Consider the following 24,351-nt stretch of genomic DNA (forward strand, 5'->3'; position numbering starts at 1 on the left):
AGTCTAAAGGGCCAGCTTGTGTTTCAATGAGTCTAAAGGCTGGAGCTGCAGTGAGGGCTCTGACCAATCAGATTCAGTGTATTATTTTCAAGATGTACACTACAAAAGCATTTGTACTAAGGTCTGGGCACGATTCGCAACAGAGGCCTCCCCCCATAATTTACCATATAGGCAGCTCCATATTGTAATCTATACACAGAAGAGAAAAACAAGCTTATAGCCAGATTGTATATAAAAAGTAGAGTTTATTTAACACATATGACAAACAAAGTTTTTAAAATTGAACAAAAGGGCAAGATCCTAGTATGAACATAGGAGCAATTACTGACTCTTGCGAAATATTGTATACAGGAATATGGGCTATAAGTCATGTATAAACCCAAAAAGGGACAGGCTACCCTATTTAATAGTAAGTGAACCATATATATGTATGTTCAGTCAGTAATAGAACAGGAAAAGGGGAGACAAGTGATGGAGTAAAGTGCCAGTGCATCAAAATGCTATTTGAATCAAACAGCAATAACTTACCCATAACAGCAAGAAAAGGTAGTGGTCAGTGCTCGCTCCTACACATGAAGCCCAACGCACGTTTCGCTAAAAGTGCATCCTCAGGGGGGATGTGTGTATTTATCTATTTATGTTAATTATATAGCCCCAACATATTCCGCAGCGCTGTACGGAGGTCCTCATTCGGTATAGCTCCGCAGAGTATGTGAAGTCACATGATCGACCTAACTTTTGTTAAACCCTGTATTCTAAGAGGGTTATAGAAGGGCAGAACACCCACTGAATATTTATTAGCAGCCATTTTGTTAAGATACATAGATAACATTTTCCGTTGTAAAACTGGCCATACATAAATGGTTTTAAACACCCAAGAACAACTTGTCATTCACGGTTGGTCTGTGAAGGTTGTCGTTTCTGGATGACAACACCATAAGTTAAAACGATAAATCACCAACCAATGTCTGCCTTGATCTGTGGCCTGGACTGGGCTTCCATGGATGGAATGCATGTCTGGGATTTGGCATGAACAATTTTCCAACTACAGCACCTGACAACTACGCCAATAACCTAATGTGGCAGATCAACTTTTCAACAGATATGTGCCTATGGTCCACATCTGTCATGCGCAGTCGAATCAAGAAAAGGCCCAGAATGTTGGCAGAAAATTGTCTAAATCTGCCTTTTTTGGCTGTCTGCAATCTACAATATGTACAGCTTAAGTCAAAGGAAAAAATCATATAATGTAGAATATATTTATTTTGTTCTTGTTATATGCTATTTGATATGTTAATCACTTGAAATTAACCCCTGATATTGTAAAAAAAAAAAACTGTTGTTTAGCGATTAGTAATATACACAGATATCCTTAGGCTTCCTGCCAGTAATGTGAATAGCATTTATATAGTGATTATAAGCATTTTAGGACAATCTCATAAAATATGTTGATACATATTATAACAGGAGCTGCATCCTATCATCAATTAACTTGCTGAATGGAAGGGCTGAGATCAGTTAGAAAGAAATGGTCAAGTCAGCTATGCTGTTGCTGTAAGACGAAATGTAATGTCAGACTGGAGCCAATTTGAAATGTTTTGTTACTCTCTCGCTGGAAACAAACCAAATGGAAATACTGTACATCAAAAAGCATTTAACTTTAATAAAGGGTTGTGCGGTGCTGCAATTCTGCATGCATCACCAACAGTTCAAATAATTTTCCCTCTATTTCTTCTGCCAAATTAGCGCTGACATTCTGTAATGACAGTTAAATATAAAAAGAGTTTTCTTCCAAAACTAGAAGGTGCTGATAAAGCAGTGGAATGGAAGGAAAGAAACAAGCGAGGTATTAACTTGTCAAAAATGCAAGTTGCTATTTAAAATTATCTTATGATACAAAATGTATTACTGACAACTAAGTATGAGTAAATTTATAGTCTGCTGATGTAAGTCTAAAAGTACACAGCATGAAGGAGAAGTAGTAATTCACAATCAATAATGGACTCATTACACTTTTATGAAGAGTTTATCCTATTCCAAAAATTGTTCCGACTATGAAGGCTGTCTATCCAAGTTTACCTGACCTCTAATGTAATTATTCCCAAGGTCAAATAGTTAATCGCTCACTTACTCCTGACAATGACAAGTTAGACAGAAGACATTATCTTTACTTTGGATGGATGCTACCATTTATAAATAAGGTTTACCAATACTGAATGATCTCATACAAAGCAACTAATTCATATGATCGTTCAAAAATGTGAATTTATTATTCGTCGGACTTTAGCCTGATGAGCTGTGTAACTTCCAATTTTATTTTGCTAACCTTAAGGGCTTATCCACATGTAACGGAATTGCGGTAGAAAATTTCTGCAGCAATTCCGCAGAAACTAGCAGGATTTCCGCTGCAGAAAAAAAACACAATTTTCTTAGTTTTTTACTGCAGAAAATGGTGCGTATTTTTCTATATTTTTCTGAATGTTGGGAGATGGTGACATCTCCTCTGAAAATGCAGCAATTCAGTCCACTTTCCACAGCAGGAATTGACATGCTGCAGTACGAAAAATATGCACCACAGGTCAATTTCTGGTCGGAAATTTCATGCAGTGTGTGTATGAGATTTGTTAAATCTCACCTATTTTGCTGCTACTATATTCTGCTGCGTATTTTCCATCCACAATTCCGGACGGAAAATAAGCAGCAATTCCGCTACGTGTGGACAAGCCCTAAATCCCAACAAACATGATTATATGTCATACATTCGTTTATTATTTGTAAGAAACTTACATTTAGGGCTCATGCTCATGACCATATTAGAGCCCTGTACAAACTACATGTTATATACACTACCGTTCAAAAGTTTAAGGTCACTTACAAATATCCTTATTTTTGAAAGAAAAGCACAGTTTTTTTCAATGAAGATAACATTAAATTAATTAGAAATACACTCTCTACATTGTGAATGTGATAAATGATTATTCTAGCTGCAAACATCTGGTTTTTAATGCAATATCTACATAGGTGTATAGAGGCCCATTTCCAGCAACCAGTGTTCTAATGGTACATTGTGTTTGCTAACTGTGTTAGAAGGCTAATGGATGATTAGAAAACACTTGAAAACCATTGTGCAATTATGTTAGCACCGCTGTAAACTGTTTTGCTGTTTAGAGGAGCTATAAAACTGACCTTCCTTTGAGCTAGTTGAGAATCAGGAGCATTACATTTGTGGGTTCGATTAAACTCTCAAAATGGCTAGAAAAAGAGAGCTTTCATGTGAAACTCGACAGTCTATTCTTGTTCTTAGAAATGCGAGAAATTGCCAAGAAACTGAAGATTTCCTACAAGGGTGTGTACTGCCCCCTTCAGAGGACAGCACACACAGGCTCTAACCAGTGTAGAAAGAGAAGTGGGAGGCCCCGCTGCACAACTGAGCAACAAGACAAGTACATTAGAGTCTCTAGTTTGATAAATAAGACGCCTCACAGGTCCTCAACTGGCAGCTTCATTAAATAGTACCCGCAAAACGCCAGTGTCAACGTCTACAGTGAAGAGGCGACTCCGGGATGCTGGCCTTCAGGGCAGTATGGCAAAGAAAAAGCCATATCTGAGACTGGCTAATAGAAGGAAAAGATTATTATGGGCAAAAACACACAGATATTGGACAGAGGAAGATTAGAAAAAAGTGTTATGGACAGACGAATCAAAGTTTGAGGTGTTTGGATCACACAGACGAACATTTGTGAGACGCAGAACAACTGAAAAGATGCTGGAAGAGTGCCTGACGCCATCTGTCAAGCATGGTGGAGGTAATGTGATGGTCTGGGGTTGCTTTGGTGCTGGTAAAGTGGGAGATTTGTACAAGGTAAAAGGGATTTTGAATAAGGAAGGCTATCACTCCATTTTGCAACGCCACGCCATACCCTGTGGACAGTGCTTGATTGGAGCCAATTTCATCCTACAACAGGACAATGACCGAATGCACACCTCCAAATTATGCAAGAACTATTTAGGGAAGAAGCAGACAGCTGGTATTCTATCTGTAATGGAGTGGCCAGCGCAGTCACCAGATCTCAACCCCATAGAGCTGTTGTGGGAGCAGCTTGACCGTATGGTACGCAAGAAGTGCCCATCAAGCCAATCCAACTTGTGGGAGGGGCTTCTGGAAGCATGGGGTGAAATTTCTCCCGATTACCTCAGCAAATTAACAGCTAGAATGCCAAAGGTCTGCAATGCTGTAATTGCTGCAAATGGAGCATTCTTTGACTAAAGCAAAGTTTGAAGGAGAAAATTATTATTTTAAATAAAAATCATTATTTCTAACCTTGTCAATGTCTTGACTATATTTTCTAGTCATTTTGCAACTCATTTGATAAATATAAGTGTGAGTTTTCATGGAAAACACAAAATTGTCTGGGTGACCTCAAACTATTGAAGTGTAGATCTGTAATAAGGCACCTATAGAAGTCTATGGGGCCCTACTGTAATTTCTTACAGAGCCATACAGAGTTTTTTCAGGAAAACTTATTGTGGCATGCCCCATCAGATGTCATATTATGGAAATTTTATTTATTTTTTTTCTAGGGGAGAATATCAGAGAATTGTATAAATAAATTTTAATTTATACAATGTTATTATCAGGGGTGCACCCTATATTTAGAATATCCTGCCAATGCCTTTTTAAGTCTGTCGTCATATAGAAGGGAACCATTTACAGCAGACTATAGTCTGTGAAAGAGACTCAGACTGCAGGTTATATTAAAACAGCCTGTATTCTTCTGACAGGGAAACCACATGGAATTTAACTTGACCTTGCTATTCCCTATTATTGGATCACTGATATTGATGATGGGAGTCATTATATTAACTCTTGTGAAGGATGGTTTATTTGCTTATATTCTCTGTATGAAATTACATTATGAATTATCAAGCAGGATACCGAATTACTAAGATATGTATTATGTGAAAGTGATTATAATAATGTTTAAATTATTTTGTTTTGTGCAGCAGCCATCTTGTCTGGAGTTCCCATCTTGGTTCTTTTGGAGTGAATAAGAAAGACATTGTTCCTTTAACACAGGTTATGTTGATTTTGTATGTTTTATCTTTGACCTTGGCTCCCATACGAAGCTTGCAGAGAAGGCACAGGGAGTGAGAAGGGAGGGTGGCAAATATGCTTGTGGGAATGCCTCCCCCATCTTACAGGAACATTCTGCCCAAGAGAGATAAGGCCACCTGCAAACCTGATGTGTGAAGAATTGTAATGATGTATCTGAGATGTATCTTATGGTCTGCTATTGGCTGAATAACAAATATTGTCACATTGTCTCTGATTGGTTAACCTCAAGCCTACACCCCCTCTCAATGATAGTATTATAGTTTGAGTTTGGAAATAAACCTCCAGAGGAGTATTTTGAGCATATCAGCAGCGTCTGTGTGTTTTCTTCTCCTCTCTCGATATATATCAGTATGAAATATCCTGATTAGGATGCTGGACAAAGTGCCTGGTCTGGGAGTCTGTTGGACTAAATTTCAGTCTAATATATTTTGAGCCATTGACTTCCACGACAGTAATGGTGCCGAAACAACCCGGGAGATTGCTCGTCTGATAGCTGTCGCTAGAGAGGTGTGGCGCTTTGCATCTGTGAATTACAAAAAAGCTGCGGTAGGTAAGGAGCTTATTCTTATACCATTCACACATGTATTGCGTAAGCCTTGGAATTTAGCTGTTATGATGTCACATCTTCTGGACGTGGCACTTTGTCCAGCAGTGGGATGAAAGATGGATCCAAAACGGTATGTTGAAACTTTTTGTGTGATGAAAGATTGCAGGTGTGTACATGATCTTAAACTGTTGATATGAAAGACATGAGAGAATTTTTGCCAGCAATTACATTGTTAACCAGAAAAAATTGTGAGAAGTGTAAGACCTCCCCCTTTGGAATGCAGTGACATAGCGCACGGCGGAGAGAAGTTGTAACTCACATGTGAAGTATTTGAAATGAAAAGATTGTAGTCTGGACAGTGAGGGGGAAAAAAACTTGTGCTTGCTGCTCTGTTGTAGTGTGTCATTTGTTATTTAGTTGTGTAAAATTGTTGAGGATTAATAGTTGTTCTGTTACCCGTTTGTCTGGGATTATAGTTGGGAGGTACTGACTGTCTGTAGGTGAGAGAAAAGTTGGATAGTTGTGAGTAATATCCTGTAGTACCACAGGGCCTTCAATGGTTAAGTCCTGATAATGGAGAATCCAGTGCAACAGGGAAAACTTTGAATGTAGTTTTGAATAATCATTGATACACTTTTAGCACACACTGCCAGCTTCTAATACTGTGTGTAAGGGTTCTTCTGTATGAACTAAAAGCTATACCCCGGCAGTGAGGGGTTTGTAGATGTTTGAAATGAATGTGACCAACTCCTGTTTGATTCAATGGAGGTTCATGAATGTCGATTGTGTTGAAGAATTTTCTCTTGCAATTGTTGATTGGCAGCATTTTGTCTGTTCTTGATGTTCAATACAGTGAGGGATCAGAGGAAAGGAGATCCTACTGCTAGAATGTCTGGAGGAACAACTTTTGATATCGTATTGGTAAGACAGTCTAGGAGATAGTCTGGTCTGAGATATCTGTCGGCAAACGTGGCCAGTTTGCCTGGAGGTGGGGGATTTACCGGTAATCACCCTACTGCTCTCCGAGCATGGGGTCATGAGGAAATGAGACAAAAATGCTTTGGGGCACGGGTCCCGGCCATCATTATAGTAGAATGAGCAAAAGGGGCTGGAGCTTTAATTGTAAAGTATGTGAAGGCAAAATAAGACACTGTAAAAAATTGTTGAAGAGGCTGGCAGCCGTAAGATGGATGTTTGCATGTGATAAATAGAATGGTTTGTGGAAAGTTGAGAAAGTTAAAAGGACAAAGTAAGTGATTACAGGTGGTTACAAGTAAGTTGATGTGAGAAAGAACAATTTGAATACAGGTGTAAATTTTCATAGGAAGAGTGAAGAAAACGGAGCAGCCGGGTACATTGCAGTGACTAATGTGGGTCAGAATGGGGGGAGTGTCATGTGAACAGGTGCGATGTGACATCTGTGTGATGTGTGAGACGCGTGTAATGTAACATGTGTGAAACTAGTGGCCACAATAAAGCAGATCTATATTGTATGTTCTTATTTTTAACAGCAGTAATGTCTAAAAAAAAAAAAATTCTTAGTGTTTTGTGTATGGGGTTAAAATCAGTTCCTCTCCATAAAGGAATGTTTCTTATCTTTGCGCATGCGCTGTTGTCCGTAACTACACCAAGCGAGAAAAATATTACAGCCGGCTGGATTTGTCTGCAAAAAGATAAAAGTTACGCTGCATATTTATGTGTTATGATGTGATAAGATTTAATGTTGGAATGTTTTGATGTTAATTCAAATGAATTAAAATACAGATATTGTGAGACACGGGGTCTTGAAAATGTATGTACCCCCATTGTTCCGTATTCTTATATATAGTTTACTGATTTGCAGTAATTAATATTACCAGATATATTATTTTCTGTTTTATTGAATAACTAATTACATTTGTTTTGTTTTTGTTTTCACACATGAGGCACGTGCTATAGTGCTGCCTAAATGTTATTTTTGAAAATGTGAAGATGTATTACAGGTAAATGGTTGCAAGTCATTCTAAAAGATAAAATGTATTTTTGTCAGGAGAAAGTCATTTTTGTTCCAGGCTGTTGTGTATTACAGGGGGCTAAACTAGTGCCCCCCAGATAGAGTGCCCGACTTTATTATGTTGAGATATGTAGTTTTGAAGTCTGCTACATTACTTTCTCAGAGTCCAAATAGGAGGGAATGGTGAAGGGACTGATCAGGTAGTTTTGTTTTGTGTTTTATTTTGTTTTGAATTAATGAATTTGGTTCTAGGAGGTCTACAAAATGTGTATGAGACCCTCTATATGTGACATGGGTTTCCAATGTAAATTTGTAATGTAGAGATACTTGATCATATACAGTATGTACAAGACAGGATACGAGGCACAAGGTAAATCATCCAGAAACCACTCTCACCTTCTTGTTTATCTCAAGGAGCGGAGCTAGAGGTGCTCGCTGAGGCTTGTAACCTGGCAGAAGGTAAGACAGCAGACATTTACACTGACTCTAGGTACGATTTTGGCATCGCCCACAATTATGGGCCCATTGGTAGTACGAACTTTATTGGATCATCGGGTAAGCCAATTGAGAGAGCAAAAGACAGACCTGACAACAAGGGTATGTGCAGCCAGGTATCAGTAAATTGGTTTGTCCCTGGGTACAATAATGCCACCACTAGGTTTGTAGCAGCCTGCATGATATGCGCACGGCGTGATATAGGTAAAACAGCAAAGATACCTGTGAAAAGTGCACCCTGGCCAGATTACCCGTCCCAGCGACTGCAGAACATACAATTACCCGAGGTAGGTGTGTATGACAATGTGCTCGTATGTGTAGACCTGTTCTCAGGGTGGCCTGAAGCCTGGCCTGTATCTTCCCCACTGCAGAAGTTGTGTGTAGTGACAGGGGAAACGTTTTTATCCCAAGTATTGAACTACTGTTTGTACAATAAGATATCAGCAGTTCTCCAGATGTTATCCCAAAGTTAGTTTGTTTAATAACTGTATTCAAGAAGTGTTGTGGGAATATTAAAAACTGAGGTTAAGTTTTATGAAAAGTTCTAGACCAGCCTCAGCATTGGACTATTGGAGGCATGCATCAGATAAAAGGTACAGAAGCGGAATATTCCCATTTGAAAACATTCTTATTTATTTATTTATTTTTGTTGTTGTTGTGAAAGGAAAATTTTAGAGCAGAAAATTCTGTGCAGTATATATATATATATATATATATATATATATATATAAAGAAGAAAAATGAGTTTGCATGTATCACTTCTAGTTATTGCTCAATGTGAACGTTTAATGTAAAGATGTTATTTGTTAATGTTTTTCTTCAAATTAATTATTTGATTAAGATCAATTCATGATTATACAATAAAAAAGATTGTTCTCCACAGGAAGTCTCTAACTGGGAGTGGAAGGCGTGAGAACCAGATTCTAACAGAATGTGGACGGATAAAGGAAGGTAAACGGTAGCACCCAAGGCACTCTTGATGGCACTTGTATTGATGGTGTGAACTCACATATGCCCCAAGACTGCAAGGATCGATTTGGTAAGATCTAAGTGGTATGTCCCAGGTCTTTACAGCTGTTGCTGCTAAATTCTGTTAGAGCTGTTTGATTTGCCTACAGAACAGTCCTGGCAGACCGGTGCCAACCTTATCATACCCGCCTCCCACGAAGAGAACAGACCTTGAGAGGCCTTCCCATGCAATAAAAATCAGAGTAAGAAAAATTGGTTTGCGACATTTGTCAGATAAACATGTGGAATCTGTATATTTTTGTGAGTTGGAGCTGTTCCAGGCAATCAGCTCAGATCAAGGTACAAATCCTGCTGAAAAGAGTAACACCAAGTGCAAATACAATGTACCCAGTAACCACACATCTTCTAGGTGCCATGTCCATTGTAACAGAGAAGTTTTTCTTATATAAAGGTGTGTTTGATTTAGTTTAAGGGCCTGACATTGTTATTGTATGTACTTAGAACAACTTTTATATTACGTAGATGATATCACCAGACTAGTATTTATTTTAACAATTGATAAGGGTTGGGGGTCCCCAGCAAGTGCCAGTAAATATGAACTAAAAGACTTTTAATATGATGAACTCCATCACTGAGATGCAGCAGGCGCAGCCGGAGCCACTACAACGCGTTTGTCATGAACTGACGGCAGTGTCACAATTCTAAGCAGCCGCCCAGACAAGTAACTTACCAGAGGAAGAGGACAGATATGGAGGGTTTGTGGTAGTCACAATAAAACTCCACTAAACCGTCTATGTGGGATCTCATCCCAGGCTCACAGCATGAGGTGCTATGTACAGCCCGGTGACGTATACTAAAAGAGAGGGTGTGTCTGACAGATGAGAAGGACCAAACCAAGTCCTGATGACATCAGCAAAATTCAAAGTAAAGCAAGGAAAAAAAACAAAACTGAGTGAACCCGTTAGCAGCATCCAAGTGTTTTAATAAGTGACCAGGAGGGGGTAATAATATATCCCCCACTGGACACCACCAGTCTGACACCATAATTGTGTGGGTTACCCTGAGGGTGACAGTCAGTGAAGAGCAGAAGATAGAAGAGGATGATGATGATGATGATGATGATGATGATGTACAGGACTTGTCAATAAACTGGTGGGACCCCATACCCAAACTGTACATTGGTGATGGCATCATATTAGTTGTGGCCCTATTGATATATTGTTTGAGTTTTATAATCATAATATATAATTTCTGTAATTTAATATCAGAAAAAGGGGGGTTTGTGAAGGATGGTTTATTTGCTTATATTCTCTGTATGAAATTACATTATGAATTTTCAAGCAGGATGCCGAATTACTAAGATATGTATTATGTGAAGGTGATTATAATAATGTTTAAATGATTTCGTTTCGTGCAGCAGACATCTTGTCTGGAGTTCCCATCTTGGTTCTTTTGGAGTGAGTAAGTAAGACATTGTTCCTTTAACACAAGTTATGTTGATTTTGTATGTTTTATCTTTGACCTTGGCTCCCATACGAAGCTTGCAGAGAAGGCACAGGGAGTGAGAAGGGAGGGTGGCAAATATGCTTGTGGGAATGCCTCCCCCATCTTACAGGAACATTCTGCCCAAGAGAGATAAGCCCACCTGCAAACCTGATGTGTGAAGAATTATAATGATGTATCTGGGATGTATCTTATAGTCTGCTTGTTAGGGATCTGCCAGGTACTTCATCTAGCTATACTCCTGGGATTAATCAATCCACACCTGAGGCCAGACCTGCTCGACTGACACCATCTCCCACCAACCAGGGTGGCAGGCTCAGGAGTGGGAGAGCCTATCGCGGCCTGGTCTCTCGGAGTTAGCTCCGCCCCCTGCCCTTTATTACCTGCCCTGTGCTCTCCCTCAGTGCTTGTAATTCTTTTGGATTCCTGGCCCCACTGCTGCTTGCTCCAGCCTGCTTCTGCCGCGCTTCTGCCTTGCTGCAGTTCTGCTTGACCTGCTTGCTTGCCCTGGCTTGCTTCTGTCTCCGTGCCTGCTCGGGTGTACTCACTTCGTCCTGGTCCTGACTGTTCGTTCGCCGCCCCGTTTCCTCGTGGCGTTCCGTGGCTACTGCCCCTTCCCTTGCGTGTTCCCTGTTTGTCTTCCTGTGCACTTAGCCAGCGTAGGGACCGCCGCCCAGTTGTACCTCGTCGCCTAGGGCAGGTCGTTGCAAGTAGGCAGGGACAGGGCGGTGGGTAGATTAGGGCTCACTTTCCCTTCACCTCCTTCCTGCCATTACATAATTACAAGCCCTTACCTAGTCTACCATTTCTCCTACGCTGACGCTATCATGGACCCCCTTGAGACCCTGACCCAGCAGATGCAGGGCCTCTCCCTACAGGTCCAGGCCCTGGCCCAAAGGGTCAATCAGGGTGACGCTGCTTTAGTAGTACCCCTCACCTCACCTCTAGAACCCGACCTCAAGTTACCTGACCGGTTTTCAGGGGACCGTAAGACGTTTCTCTCCTTCCGGGAGAGTTGCAGACTGTATTTCCGCCTAAAGCCCCACTCCTCAGGTTCCGAGAACCAGCGGGTGGGTATCATCATATCCCGACTCCAGGAAGGGCCCCAAGAGTGGGCCTTCTCCTTGGCTCCTGACGCCCCTGAACTTTCCTCTGTTGATCGTTTTTTCTCTGCCCTCGGACTCATTTACGACGAGACTGACAGGACTGCTTTAGCCGAGAGTCAGCTGGTGACCTTACGTCAGGGTAGGAGACCGGTTGAGGAATACTGTTCTGATTTTAGGAAGTGGTGCGTAGCTTCTCAGTGGAACGATCCGGACCTAAGGTGCCAGTTTAGGTTAGGATTATCTGACGCCCTGAAGGATCTGCTGGTTAGCTACCCCTCGCCTGACTCCCTTGACCAGGTTATGGCCCTAGCAGTACGACTTGACCGACGTCTCAGGGAACGTCAGCTAGAACGCTTCAGTGTGCTCCCCTCTGACTTTTCTGCGATTCCCCCCGAGGTCCCGTCTCCTCGCCCCTCCACGGAGGACTCGGAGGTACCTATGCAACTCGGGGCCTCCATGTCCCCTCGACAACGTAGAGTTTCGCAGAATGAATGGTCTCTGCTTCTACTGTGGGGACGACAAGCATCTACTGAACACCTGCCCCAGGCGCAAGAATAAGAAGCCGGAAAACTTCCGCGCCTAAGTGATCATCGGGGAGGTCACTTGGGCGCACAGGTATTTCCCGTTAATGTGAAACGCAATAAAATTTTGCTTCCCTTTCAGGTCTCGTTTGCTGGCCGGTCTGCCACGGGCAGTGCTTTCGTGGATTCTGGCTCATCTGCTAATATCATGTCTGTGGATTTTGCTATGTCTCTAAAGATGCCTTGTATTGATTTACCTTATCCCATCCCTGTAGTAGGAATCGACTCAACCCCCCTTGCTAATGGTTATTTTACTCAGCATACTCCTGTTTTTGAACTCCTGGTTGGCTCCATGCATTTGGAGCAGTGCTCTGTACTGGTGATGCAGGGATTATCGTCTGATCTGGTATTAGGTCTTCCCTGGTTGCAGTTGCATAATCCCACATTTGATTGGAATACTGGGGATCTCACCAAATGGGGTAATGAATGTCTTATGTCATGTCTTTCTGTTAACTCTATTTCTCCCCGGGAGGAGGTAAACACGCTTCCTGAGTTTGTTCAGGACTTCGCCGATGTGTTTTCTAAGGAGGCCTCCGAGGTGTTGCCCCCCCATAGAGATTACGATTGCGCTATCGATTTGGTGCCTGGTGCCAAGCTTCCTAAGGGTAGGATATTTAATCTTTCATGTCCTGAACGTGAAGCGATGAGGGTGTATATCCAAGAATGCCTGGCCAAGGGTTTCATTCGCCCCTCGACTTCTCCTGTAGGTGCTGGCTTCTTCTTCGTGGGGAAGAAGGATGGTGGTCTTAGGCCGTGCATTGATTATCGTAACCTGAATAAGGTCACCGTAAGGAACCAGTACCCACTTCCTTTGATTCCGGATCTTTTTAATCAGGTTCAGGGAGCCCAATGGTTTTCTAAGTTCGATCTACGGGGGGCATATAACCTTATCCGCATCAAAGAGGGGGATGAGTGGAAAACTGCGTTCAACACACCCGAGGGTCATTTCGAATACCTGGTCATGCCCTTTGGGTTGTGTAATGCCCCTGCTGTCTTCCAGAATTTTATTAATGAAATCCTGAGAGAGTACCTGGGTAATTTTCTTGTTGTGTACCTTGATGACATACTGGTGTTTTCCAAGGACTGGTCCTCCCACGTGGAGCATGTCAGGAAGGTGCTCCAGGTCCTTCGGGAGAATAATCTGTTTGCTAAGACTGAAAAATGTGTCTTTGGGGTACAGGAGATACCATTTTTAGGGCAAATCCTCACTCCTCATGAATTCTGCATGGACCCTGCCAAGGTTCAAGCTGTGGCGGAATGGGTCCAACCTGCCTCCCTGAAGGCGTTACAGTGTTTTTTAGGGTTCGCCAACTATTACAGGAGATTTATTGCCAACTTCTCGGTCGTCGCTAAGCCTCTTACGGACCTTACCCGCAAGGGTGCCGATGTCCTCCATTGGCCCCCTGAGGCCGTCCAGGCCTTTGAGACTCTCAAGAAGTGCTTTATCTCGGCCCCCGTGCTGATTCAGCCCAACCAAGAGGAGCCATTTATTGTGGAGGTTGACGCTTCCGAGGTGGGAGTGGGGGCCGTCTTGTCCCAGGGTACCAGCTCCCTCACCCATCTCCGCCCCTGTGCTTACTTCTCTAGGAAGTTTTCGCCCACGGAGAGTAACTATGATATTGGTAACCGCGAACTTCTAGCCATTAAATGGGCTTTTGAGGAGTGGCGGCACTTCCTGGAGGGGGCCAGACACCAGGTAACGGTCCTTACGGATCACAAGAATCTGGTTTTCCTAGAATCGGCCCGGAGGCTTAATCCTAGACAAGCTCGGTGGGCACTATTCTTTACCAGATTTAATTTCTTGGTTACCTATAGGGCTGGGTCCAAGAATATTAAGGCTGACGCTCTGTCACGTAGTTTCATGGCCAATCCTCCTTCCGAGAAGGATCCCGCTTGTATTTTACCCCCTGGTATAATCGTCTCTGCCACGGATTCTGATTTAGCTTCTGATATCGCGGCTGATCAGGGTGCAGCTCCCGGGAACGTCCCTGGGGACAAACTGTTTGTTCCCCTGCAATACCGGCTGAGGGTACTCAGGGAAAACCATGACTCCGCTCTATCTGGTCATCCTGGCATCTTGGGCACCAAACACCTCATTACCAGAAACTATTGGTGGCCTGGGTTGCCTAAAGATGTTAGGGCTTACGTCGCCGCTTGTGAGGTTTGCGCTAGGTCCAAAACCCCTAGGTCCCGACCTGCGGGCCTACTACGTTCCTTGCCCATTCCCCAGAGACCTTGGACCCATATCTCCATGGATTTTATCACCGATTTGCCTCCATCTCAGGGCAAGTCGGTGGTGTGGGTGGTAGTCGACCGCTTCAGCAAGATGTGCCACTTTGTGCCCCTTAAGAAGCTACCTAACGCCAAGACGTTAGCTTCTTTGTTTGTGAAACACATCCTGCGTCTCCATGGGGCCCCAGTCAATATCGTTTCTGACAGAGGGGTACAATTTGTTTCCTTATTTTGGAGAGCTTTTTGTAAAAAGTTGGAGATTGATCTGTCCTTCTCCTCCGCCTTCCATCCCGAAACTAATGGCCAAACGGAAAGGACCAACCAATCCCTGGAACAATATTTAAGGTGTTTCATCTCTGACTGTCAATTCGATTGGGTCTCATTCCTTCCCCTTGCTGAATTTTCCCTGAATAACCGGGTCAGTAACTCGTCAGGGGTCTCCCCGTTTTTCTGTAATTTCGGGTTTAACCCAAGGTTCTCCTCCGTCTCCCCTGGTTGTTCCAATAATCCTGAGGTAGAGGAGGTTCATCGGGAACTGTGCACTGTCTGGGCCCAGGTTCAGAAGAACCTAGAGGCGTCCCAGAGCGCACAAAAGATTCAGGCGGATAGTAGACGTTCTGCTAACCCCCGGTTTGTCGTCGGGGATTTGGTCTGGTTGTCGTCCAGGAACTTGCGCCTTAAGGTCCCGTCCAGGAAGTTTGCTCCCCGATTTATTGGACCTTATAAGATCATTGAAGTCCTCAACCCTGTATCCTTCCGTCTGGAGCTCCCCCCATCCTTTCGCATACATGACGTCTTCCATGCCTCCCTCCTTAAACGCTGCTCCCCGTCCTGGTCCCCCTCGAGGATACCTCCTGTTCCCGTTCTCACCCCTGAGGGGGTGGAATTCGAGGTGGCCAAGATTATGGACAGTAGGATGGTCCAGGGCTCCCTCCAGTACCTGGTCCATTGGAGAGGATACGGGCCGGAGGAGAGGACTTGGGTACCTGCCCGTGATGTTCACGCTGGGGTATTGATCAGGAGGTTCCACCTCCTCTTCCCCACTAAACCGGGTCCCCTTAGTAAGGGTCCGGTGGCCCCTCATAAAAGGGGGAGTACTGTTAGGGATCTGCCAGGTACTTCATCTAGCTATACTCCTGGGATTAATCAATCCACACCTGAGGCCAGACCTGCTCGACTGACACCATCTCCCACCAACCAGGGTGGCAGGCTCAGGAGTGGGAGAGCCTATCGCGGCCTGGTCTCTCGGAGTTAGCTCCGCCCCCTGCCCTTTATTACCTGCCCTGTGCTCTCCCTCAGTGCTTGTAGTTCTTTTGGATTCCTGGCCCCACTGCTGCTTGCTCCAGCCTGCTTCTGCCGCGCTTCTGCCTTGCTGCAGTTCTGCTTGACCTGCTTGCTTGCCCTGGCTTGCTTCTGTCTCCGTGCCTGCTCGGGTGTACTCACTTCGTCCTGGTCCTGACTGTTCGTTCGCCGCCCCGTTTCCTCGTGGCGTTCCGTGGCTACTGCCCCTTCCCTTGCGTGTTCCCTGTTTGTCTTCCTGTGCACTTAGCCAGCGTAGGGACCGCCGCCCAGTTGTACCTCGTCGCCTAGGGCGGGTCGTTGCAAGTAGGCAGGGACAGGGCGGTGGGTAGATTAGGGCTCACTTTCCCTTCACCTCCTTCCTGCCATTACACTGCTATTGGCTGAATAACAAATATTGTCACATTGTCTCTGATTGGTTAACCTCAAGCCTACACCCCTTCTGAATGATAGTATTTGGCTGGGTTTACACAACCTATTTTCAGACGTAAACGAGGCGTATTATGCCTCGTTTTACTTCTGAAAATACGGCTACAATACGTCGGTAAACATCTGCCCATTCATTTGAATGGTTTTGCCGACGTACTGTGCCGACGACCTGTCATTTACGCGTCGTCGTTTGACAGCTGTAAAACGACGACACGTAAATTGACTGCCTCGGCAAAGAAGTGCAGGACACTTCTTTGCAACGTAATTTGAGCCGTTCTTCATTGAAGTCAATGAAGAGCAGCTCAAGATTACGGGCGTCAAAGACGCCTAGCAAAATGCGAGGAGGAGCATTTACGCCTGAAACGACGCAGCTGTTTTCTCCTGAAAACAGTCTGTCTTTTCAGACGTAAAAGGAAGCTAGCGTGTGCACATACCCTCATAGTTTGAGTTTGGAAATAAACCTCCAGAGGAGTATTTTGAGCATATCAGCAGCGTCTGTGTGTTTTCTTCTCCTGATTAGGATGCTGGATAAAGTGCCTGGCCTGAGAGTCTGTTGGACTCTTCTAAATTTCAGTCTAATATATTTTGAGCCATTGACTTCCACGACACTCTGTATTAGGAAATAGTTTTTTGAATGTGTGGGTTCACTTTACTAACTTCTTATTAAATCATTGAAAAACTTGAATTGGTAAAAAATGTTCATTAATTTTTATAACTGTGAAAGTTTTACGCATTTCCTGAAGTGTTTAACTCCTACCAGTATTAATACATACATGCATGTCACAGAAAGGGTGCCCTTCCCACGTTTGCGACAAGCATGTACATGATAGTGATTGCACGGGCTCCCGATGCAATGGACAGGATCTAAGATACCTCAGATCCAGACCGTTTAACCCTTTAAATGTTGTGGTCAATAGTGATTGCGGCAATAAAGTCAATTGACAGAGGGAGGGAGCTCCCTCTGCCACCCATTGGCAGCCACGAACACAATTCCTGGCCACTGAGCGGTTGCTATGGCAGCCAAGGGCCTAACAGAAAGGCACGGCCTAACCGACTACCTGTCTGTTTTACACTGACAGGTAGTAATACTAGAAGATCACTTTGTGAAGTCCCATATTGGGACAAAAAATATATAATTAAATACAGTTAAATAAGGTTTATTAAAAATAATAAGAAAGTGCACAGTAAGAAATAAAATAAACTAAAATAAAACCAATTTTCTAACAAAAAGTGTTTTCATTATGTAGAAGTGTAAAAGAAAAAATCAAAATACACATTTATGGTTTTGCTGTGATCTTGACGACCCAAACAATACAGCTAACACGTTATATAATCCACATGGTGAATGCTGTACAAAAGAAAAAAATGCAAAATAACAACAGTGGAATTGCTTTATTTTCCATCCCCTCAAATTTTTTTATAACAGTTAATCAATTAGTCCCATGTACCCCATAATGGTACCAACAAAAACTACATCTTGTCCTGAAAAAACAAGCCCACACATGGCTACATCGACGGAAAAATATAAAAGTTATGGCTCTTGGAATGCAGCAACACAAAAATAAATCATTTTTGTTTAAAGTGTTTTTACTGTGCAAAAGTAGTAAAATGTAAAAAAAACGATAAATATTTGGCATTGCCTTAATCGTACCGAGCCATTGATTAAAGATCACGTTATTTACGCCACGAGGCAAACACATAAATTTAAAAGGCAAAAAACAATGCTGGAATATCAGTGTTTTTTTTCAATTCCGCCATCAAAAAAGTTAATAACACTTAATCAATAAATTATATGTACCCAAAAATGGTGCCATTGAAAAATACATCTCATCCCACAAGAAGCAAGCCCTCATTTGAGTATATCGACGAAAAAATAAAAAAAAGTTTTTGGGAATGTGACAATAAAAAAACGCAAATAATGCTAGGACACAATAAGCCTGGTCGTTAAGGGATTAAAAATAATTTTATCGATGCACAGATATTTGGCACGCCAAATGAGGCAGGCAAATTTAGCTGACCACTGTGGGCCGAACTGCTGAAACCCCCAGAAATCAGCTGATGTCACCAGGGGAAATTGTCACACATTACCTCTGCAGTAGACACTACAGAGAACATGTTACATGTAATAAAGGGTCGTGCTGGTGAGGATTAGGGTACGATTTTCCTTTTTCCTGAAGGCTAGGGTCACCCCTGATGATTAATCATACATTTATCTCCTAGGATAGAAAAGTAGTTTGAATATTTAAAGTTCATTTAGAGGTTTTAGTAATTTTTAAGTACTGCTCCAGGAATTTGGCAACTGAGGAGTCATTTAGGAAGATGCAGAAGGGAAAGGAGGTCATCACTGCTTTTCTTGTTATGTAAAGGAAAAAACTAGAACAAGGTCAAGAGCAGGTTGATAGCGGCATTGTCAGCTCTGACCCAGCTTTCACTCCCTGTCAACTTTAGTTCTGGGTATAGAGAATGATGTAACGTGGGTCACACAATAATGTATATTCTATGGGAGCGCACGGTAAATGTCATACTTGTTTTACACGTCGAGGCTCATTGCCTGGGCTGCCGCTGTCTCATATGAAGGTACGAAAGCAGTGAAAGTCAAAAATTCCTAATTGTACTCTAGCTTGAAAAAACACCAAGTTTAGAGATACTGAAAACCACTTATTAGCCCTTAAATTAACTAAAATTGACAGGAAAAGCTAACAGAGCCAATTAATATATGTACAGTATTTACCACGTATGAATTATGTAAACATCTGGATGTCCCCTGGTAAAACGAGATCCTTATTATTTATAATTTAATATGTAGCATTTGTATATTCCATATTCCGGCTGTCTGAGCTGTCACTTTCAATGAAGACAATAAAATAAGGTTACTTACTTAGGGGCAATCGTTATTGTGTTTCCTTTAGGCAATGAGAAATCAGCTGACTCTCGACCTACAATTGTAGCCTGGTACACTAGTGGCTTGCTGCTTGGATTTTTCAGACGGACCTATTGGAGCAACATAAAATTATAAAGGTCAAACTATTGATCAGTGGTTGAGTATAGGTACTGTACTGACAGATTGTGATTGAATACCAGCAATAAAGAACAATGTTCAATTGTGGTCGTGTCAACTCAATTAGCAGAGAAAAATATTAACGTGTTTACCCTTTATTAGGAATGTACATAACGTGACTTTCTATAAATAACAAGTAATATAATATTTATCAGTAGAAACCAAGTTAAATCTGACTAAACCAATAATAAAAAAAAAGAATTGCAAGCAGTGCATACAATTTGAGATTGTGGGTCCTAATTGTATATATATTACAAGGCATAAAGGAAATAATAGCTAATTTTTCATTGTATTTTAGAAAAAATTGTAATATATGTTATTTTAAGTACTAATAGGAATATCTTCTGATTTAGGATTCTAGGGGTTTTTAGATCTTTAAAAGTTGTAGCTGAAATGTCTCTTTAAAGAGGCTCTGTCACCAGATTTTGCAACCCCTATCTGCTATTGCAGCAGATAGGCGCTGCAATGTAGATTACAGTAACGTTTTTATTTTTAAAAAACGAGCATTTTTGGCCAAGTTATGACCATTTTTGTAGTTATGCAAATGAGGCTTGAAAAAGTCCAAGTGGGTGTGTTTAAAAGTAAAAGTCCAAGTGGGCGTGTATTATGTGCGTACATCGGGGCGTTTTTAATACTTTTACTAGCTGGGCGCTCTGAAGAGAAGTATCATCCACTTCTCTTCAGAACGCCCAGCTTCTGACAGTGCAGATCTGTGACGTCACTCACAGGTCCTGCATAGTGTCGGCCACATCGGCACCAGAGGCTACAGTTGATTCTGCAGCAGCATCAGCGTTTGCAGGTAAGATCGACTTACCTGCAAACGCAGATGCTGCTGCAGAATCAACTGTAGCCTCTGGTGCCGACACGATGCAGGACCTGTGAGTGAAGCTGGGCGTTCTGAAGAGAAGTGGATGATACTTCTCTTCAGAGCGCCCAGCTAGTAAAAGTATTAAAAACGCCCCGATGTACGCACATAATACACGCCCACTTGGACTTTTACTTTTAAACACACCCACTTGGACTTTTGCAAGCCTCATTTGCATAACTACAAAAATGGTCATAACTTGGCCAAAAATGCTCGTTTTTTAAAAATAAAAACGTTACTGTAATCTACATTGCAGCGCCTATCTGCTGCAATAGCAGATAGTGTGAAGGATGGAGTGGACAGAAGTTAATGTTTATAATAATTTTCTTTCTTTAATAAAATATAGACTATAGAGTTGTGTACATAATTGTGATGAAGCAATAGTAGGATTAGATAAGTATACGTGGCAAGATGGCCCCTGAACAGGGACTACGCACTAATAAAATAACAAGTCACTTCCTGGTATGAACGAACTATGAACTATGAAGACATATCTAAAGGACCAGATAAGGGTGAACCTATCCAAGGATGACACAAGTAACAAGAGGCTTACAGTGATACGTGCTTTTATAAAAGTGTGATAACATGTACCCACCCCCAGGAGAAAGGAGATATAGAACAAATGTGTGTAATAAAGCAGTGACGCCTCTCCTGATGCTGAGTGAGGAGCTTTGTACCAGACTTTGTGTGGTGTGATTCCTTTCGTACGAACTCAGCGTATTATCCCTGCCGGTTGAGACTGATTAGTACCCGAACATTTTGGCGCTCAGCGTGGGGCCACACTCGAGGGATAAGCCGTGTCCGTGATCGACGACCCCCAGACGCCTCAACATCGAATCGCCAGCCACGCTCCCAGGAAGTCTGATCAGCTTCAAATAAAACACGGTAAGGTTAAGTTCATGTTTATGAATATTGGCTCTTATCCGTGTGGGAGAGTGAGCAGGTGATAAGATACCGAGGTATTTGGAGTCGATCCCGGCCACACTCTCAGCGACAGAGAGTTAACCCGCTGTGTGGCTCCAAGAATCATAGTATAGATAGTCGCGTCTCGCCGGCATAGGTGATAAGTATAAGTGTAATAATTCAATTAGTCGCAGGGTATAGTTTGATACCATTAAGACGACAGGTATAAGTGTAATAATTTAATTAGTCGCAGGGTATAGTTTGATACCATTAAGACGACAGGTATAAGTGTAATAATTTAATTAGTCGCAGGGTATAGTTTGATACCATTAAGACGACAGAGACAGACAGTCAGTTATAATTGTGTTCAGAAACATCGAGAATAAGGTTTCATTCTCAGGACGGTGTTAAATATAGAACAGTATGTTTAATGTGTTTAAAAAAAAAAAAAAAAGACAGGCAAAGGAATGTGGTTCATTAACCGCAAAAGAGATAGTAGAAAAAAAAGAAGGCAAGAAGAATGTAGAAAATAGTAAGAAAGTTATGCACATATGTGGCATATTTATAGATGGAAGAATGGGCTGCAGCTCTTAGGAAAAACAAGGGAAGATTAAGTGACGAAGGAAAGTTAGATGAAGCATTAGCTTGGCAAAGAACAGCCATAGCCATAACTAAAGACAAGTTTACTGAGCAAGAAATACGAGACAGAAAGGGTAAAATCATCAAATATGTGTATTACAAAGAACGTGTCCAGCCACCGCCCTATAATGGCGACGGTGGAATTCTAACTGCGTGGGAGTATCCCAGTTGTGGTCAACAGAACCCGCCCCAAGTTGAATATTGTGTATCATGTCACTTTCCACGCCCCGATCCTCCCATATATGCCACGCCTTCGGCACCACTCCCCGCCCCAGGAGGCCATCTTGGTACACCTAAACCTGTTGTTCCGTTATATCCGGTACTCACACAAGGTGGTGGATTTTATAAGCCCCCTCCGGAGGATGTGGCCACGCCCGGCCCAACCAAATCAGTATGAAATAATCACCTTGTTAATTTTGTCATTTGTAGTGTTTTTTCTATTTACAGAAGTTCCAGTCTAGTTCACTGATGAAACAACACGTCATCATAATATAGAGATGGTGGCCGTCAGATTGTACTGTTAAACATTAACGTAGATAATTCCTATACAATGGTGTGATAAATGATTGCAGATACGTATGTTGTTTTGCCGGCATTGAAAGTGTTAAGATTGTGAGAAGTTGTGAGAAATGAGTGTGTGACCTCCCTCCCTCCCCCCTGTAGTGTGCTGTGTTTGGGAGGAGGAGGAGGGGGGCTGACTGGGTGCAGTCTGCAGGGCTGATGAGACAAAGGGATTTCAATATGCACTGCTGAGAGATATATATATCAGTAATGTCTACAAACCGAAATACATTTCTTCTCTTTTGCGCAAGCGCTGTTGGTTATAAAAGTTCCGATATTTATGTGTTATGATGTGATCAGATTTCATGTGTTTTGATGTTAATTCAGATGTATTAAACTACAGATACTGTGAGACACGGGGGTTTGAAAATGTATGTGCCCCCACCGTTCCCTATTTTTATATACAGTTTATTGGTTTGCAGTAATTAATGTGATCAGATATAATATTTTCTGTTTTATTGAATAACTAACTACAATTGTTCTATTTTTGATTTCATATAGAAATTATGTCATTGTAAAGATCAAATGTATTTTGTCAGGAAAAAGTCATTTTTGTTTCAGGCTGTTGTACATTACAGGGGGTTAAATTAGTGTTATGTTGAGATGTAGTTTTGAACTCTGCTACATCACTCTCGCAGAGTCCACAAAGGGGGGAAGGGTGAAGGAACTGATCAGGTACAATTTTGGTTTATGTGTAAGAGACCATCCCCCTCCAGCAAAGTTACACAGGAGGCGATGTGACGTCACTCACACGAGTTTTTATGGATTTAGATGAGGGAGAAGGCAAAACAAAACTTGTCTGGACATTGTTAATTTGATGTAAAGTTTTTAGGGATGTTTCATTTTTATTTGTTTTTGTATTAATCAAGTATTTGCAGAACCTGATAAAAGTGAGATTCTCAAAGTATTGTGGATTATCAGCTGAATGAGGAGGAGTTGTGTTTGGTAGCGGCCTGTGACACCAATCCATGGAGTACCTCTACGCAAGCATATACTTTGTACTGTACTGAACAAAATGGACATGCCACTGCAGTTCTCACACAAAGTCATGGACCACAGCAGCGCCCGGTAGCATATTATTCAGCTAGACTAGACCCTGTGGCCCGAGGTTCCCCATCATGTGTGAGAGCTATCATTGCTGTAAATTCAATGTTAAACAAGGCCTCAGATTTGGTCCTGGCATTTCCAGTCCAAGTTTTTGCACCACATGATATTACTGCTATTCTTACTCAAGTACAGCTAAAGCACTTGTCAACAGCAAGATATTTGAGATTAATTTGTGCACTTCTTTTTTCTGAGCAGCTTACTTTACACCGCTGTACTACATTGAACCCAGCTACCTTACTGCCTTTGGAGCAAGGGGGAGAAGATGTAGGTAAAGTATGGTCACAATTTTTGTCTGAAACTGATGAACATGATTGTATGGCCCTTATGGCCCAGGAAACAGTGGGGTTCGCACATGTAAAAGATACCCCACTCCAAAACCCAGACCTAAATACTCTTTGTGGATGGTTCAAGGTATTGTGTAGAAGGATCTTTTCTTACAGGATATGCAGTAACCACCGAAGATGTAGTCCTAGAAGCAGCCTCCTTACCAGCGTCCCGCTCAGCACAAGAAGCGGAGCTTAAGGCCTTGGCAGCAGCATGCCAACATGCAGAAGGAAAGACAGCAAATATATACACTGACTCTCGAAGTAGCAGTAGTAAACATTAAAAGCTCACACCAAGGTGAGTTCACCAGAGACAAAAGGAAATGCTTTGGCAGACCAAGCCGCAAAAGCAAGCAGCACAGAAGCTACCCGTGTTAGCAGCCGTATGTCAGATAAAAGATCCAGAGGAAACAAGACCAGCTGTAAGCCCGGAACTACTGCAAAAACTTCAAGGACAAGCAACAAAAGAAGAAAAAGACAAGTGGACGGCCCAAGGAGCAACGCTACGAAAAGATGGCCTCTGGCAATGCCAGAATAAACTGTGCCTGCCTAAGACAATGTTCCCAATGATGGCCCAAATAACACATGGAGCGACTCACCAATCAAAAACGGCAATGATGGACTT

General features: G+C 42.3%; 1 protein-coding gene across 2 annotated transcripts in view; it reads right to left on the reverse strand.

Moving 5' to 3' along the window:
- Positions 1-24,351, reverse strand: part of CFAP47 (cilia and flagella associated protein 47) — a 546,843-nt gene that overhangs the window by 292,480 nt on the left and 230,012 nt on the right. For both annotated transcript variants that reach the window (XM_075852746.1, XM_075852745.1), the window contains one exon: positions 19,149-19,261. In XM_075852746.1, coding sequence (XP_075708861.1) covers positions 19,149-19,261 — 113 coding nt within the window. The remainder of the gene's footprint in view (positions 1-19,148; positions 19,262-24,351) is intronic.

This window comes from Rhinoderma darwinii, chromosome 2, assembly GCF_050947455.1.
Source record: "Rhinoderma darwinii isolate aRhiDar2 chromosome 2, aRhiDar2.hap1, whole genome shotgun sequence".
Classification (NCBI taxonomy): domain Eukaryota; kingdom Metazoa; phylum Chordata; class Amphibia; order Anura; family Rhinodermatidae; genus Rhinoderma; species Rhinoderma darwinii.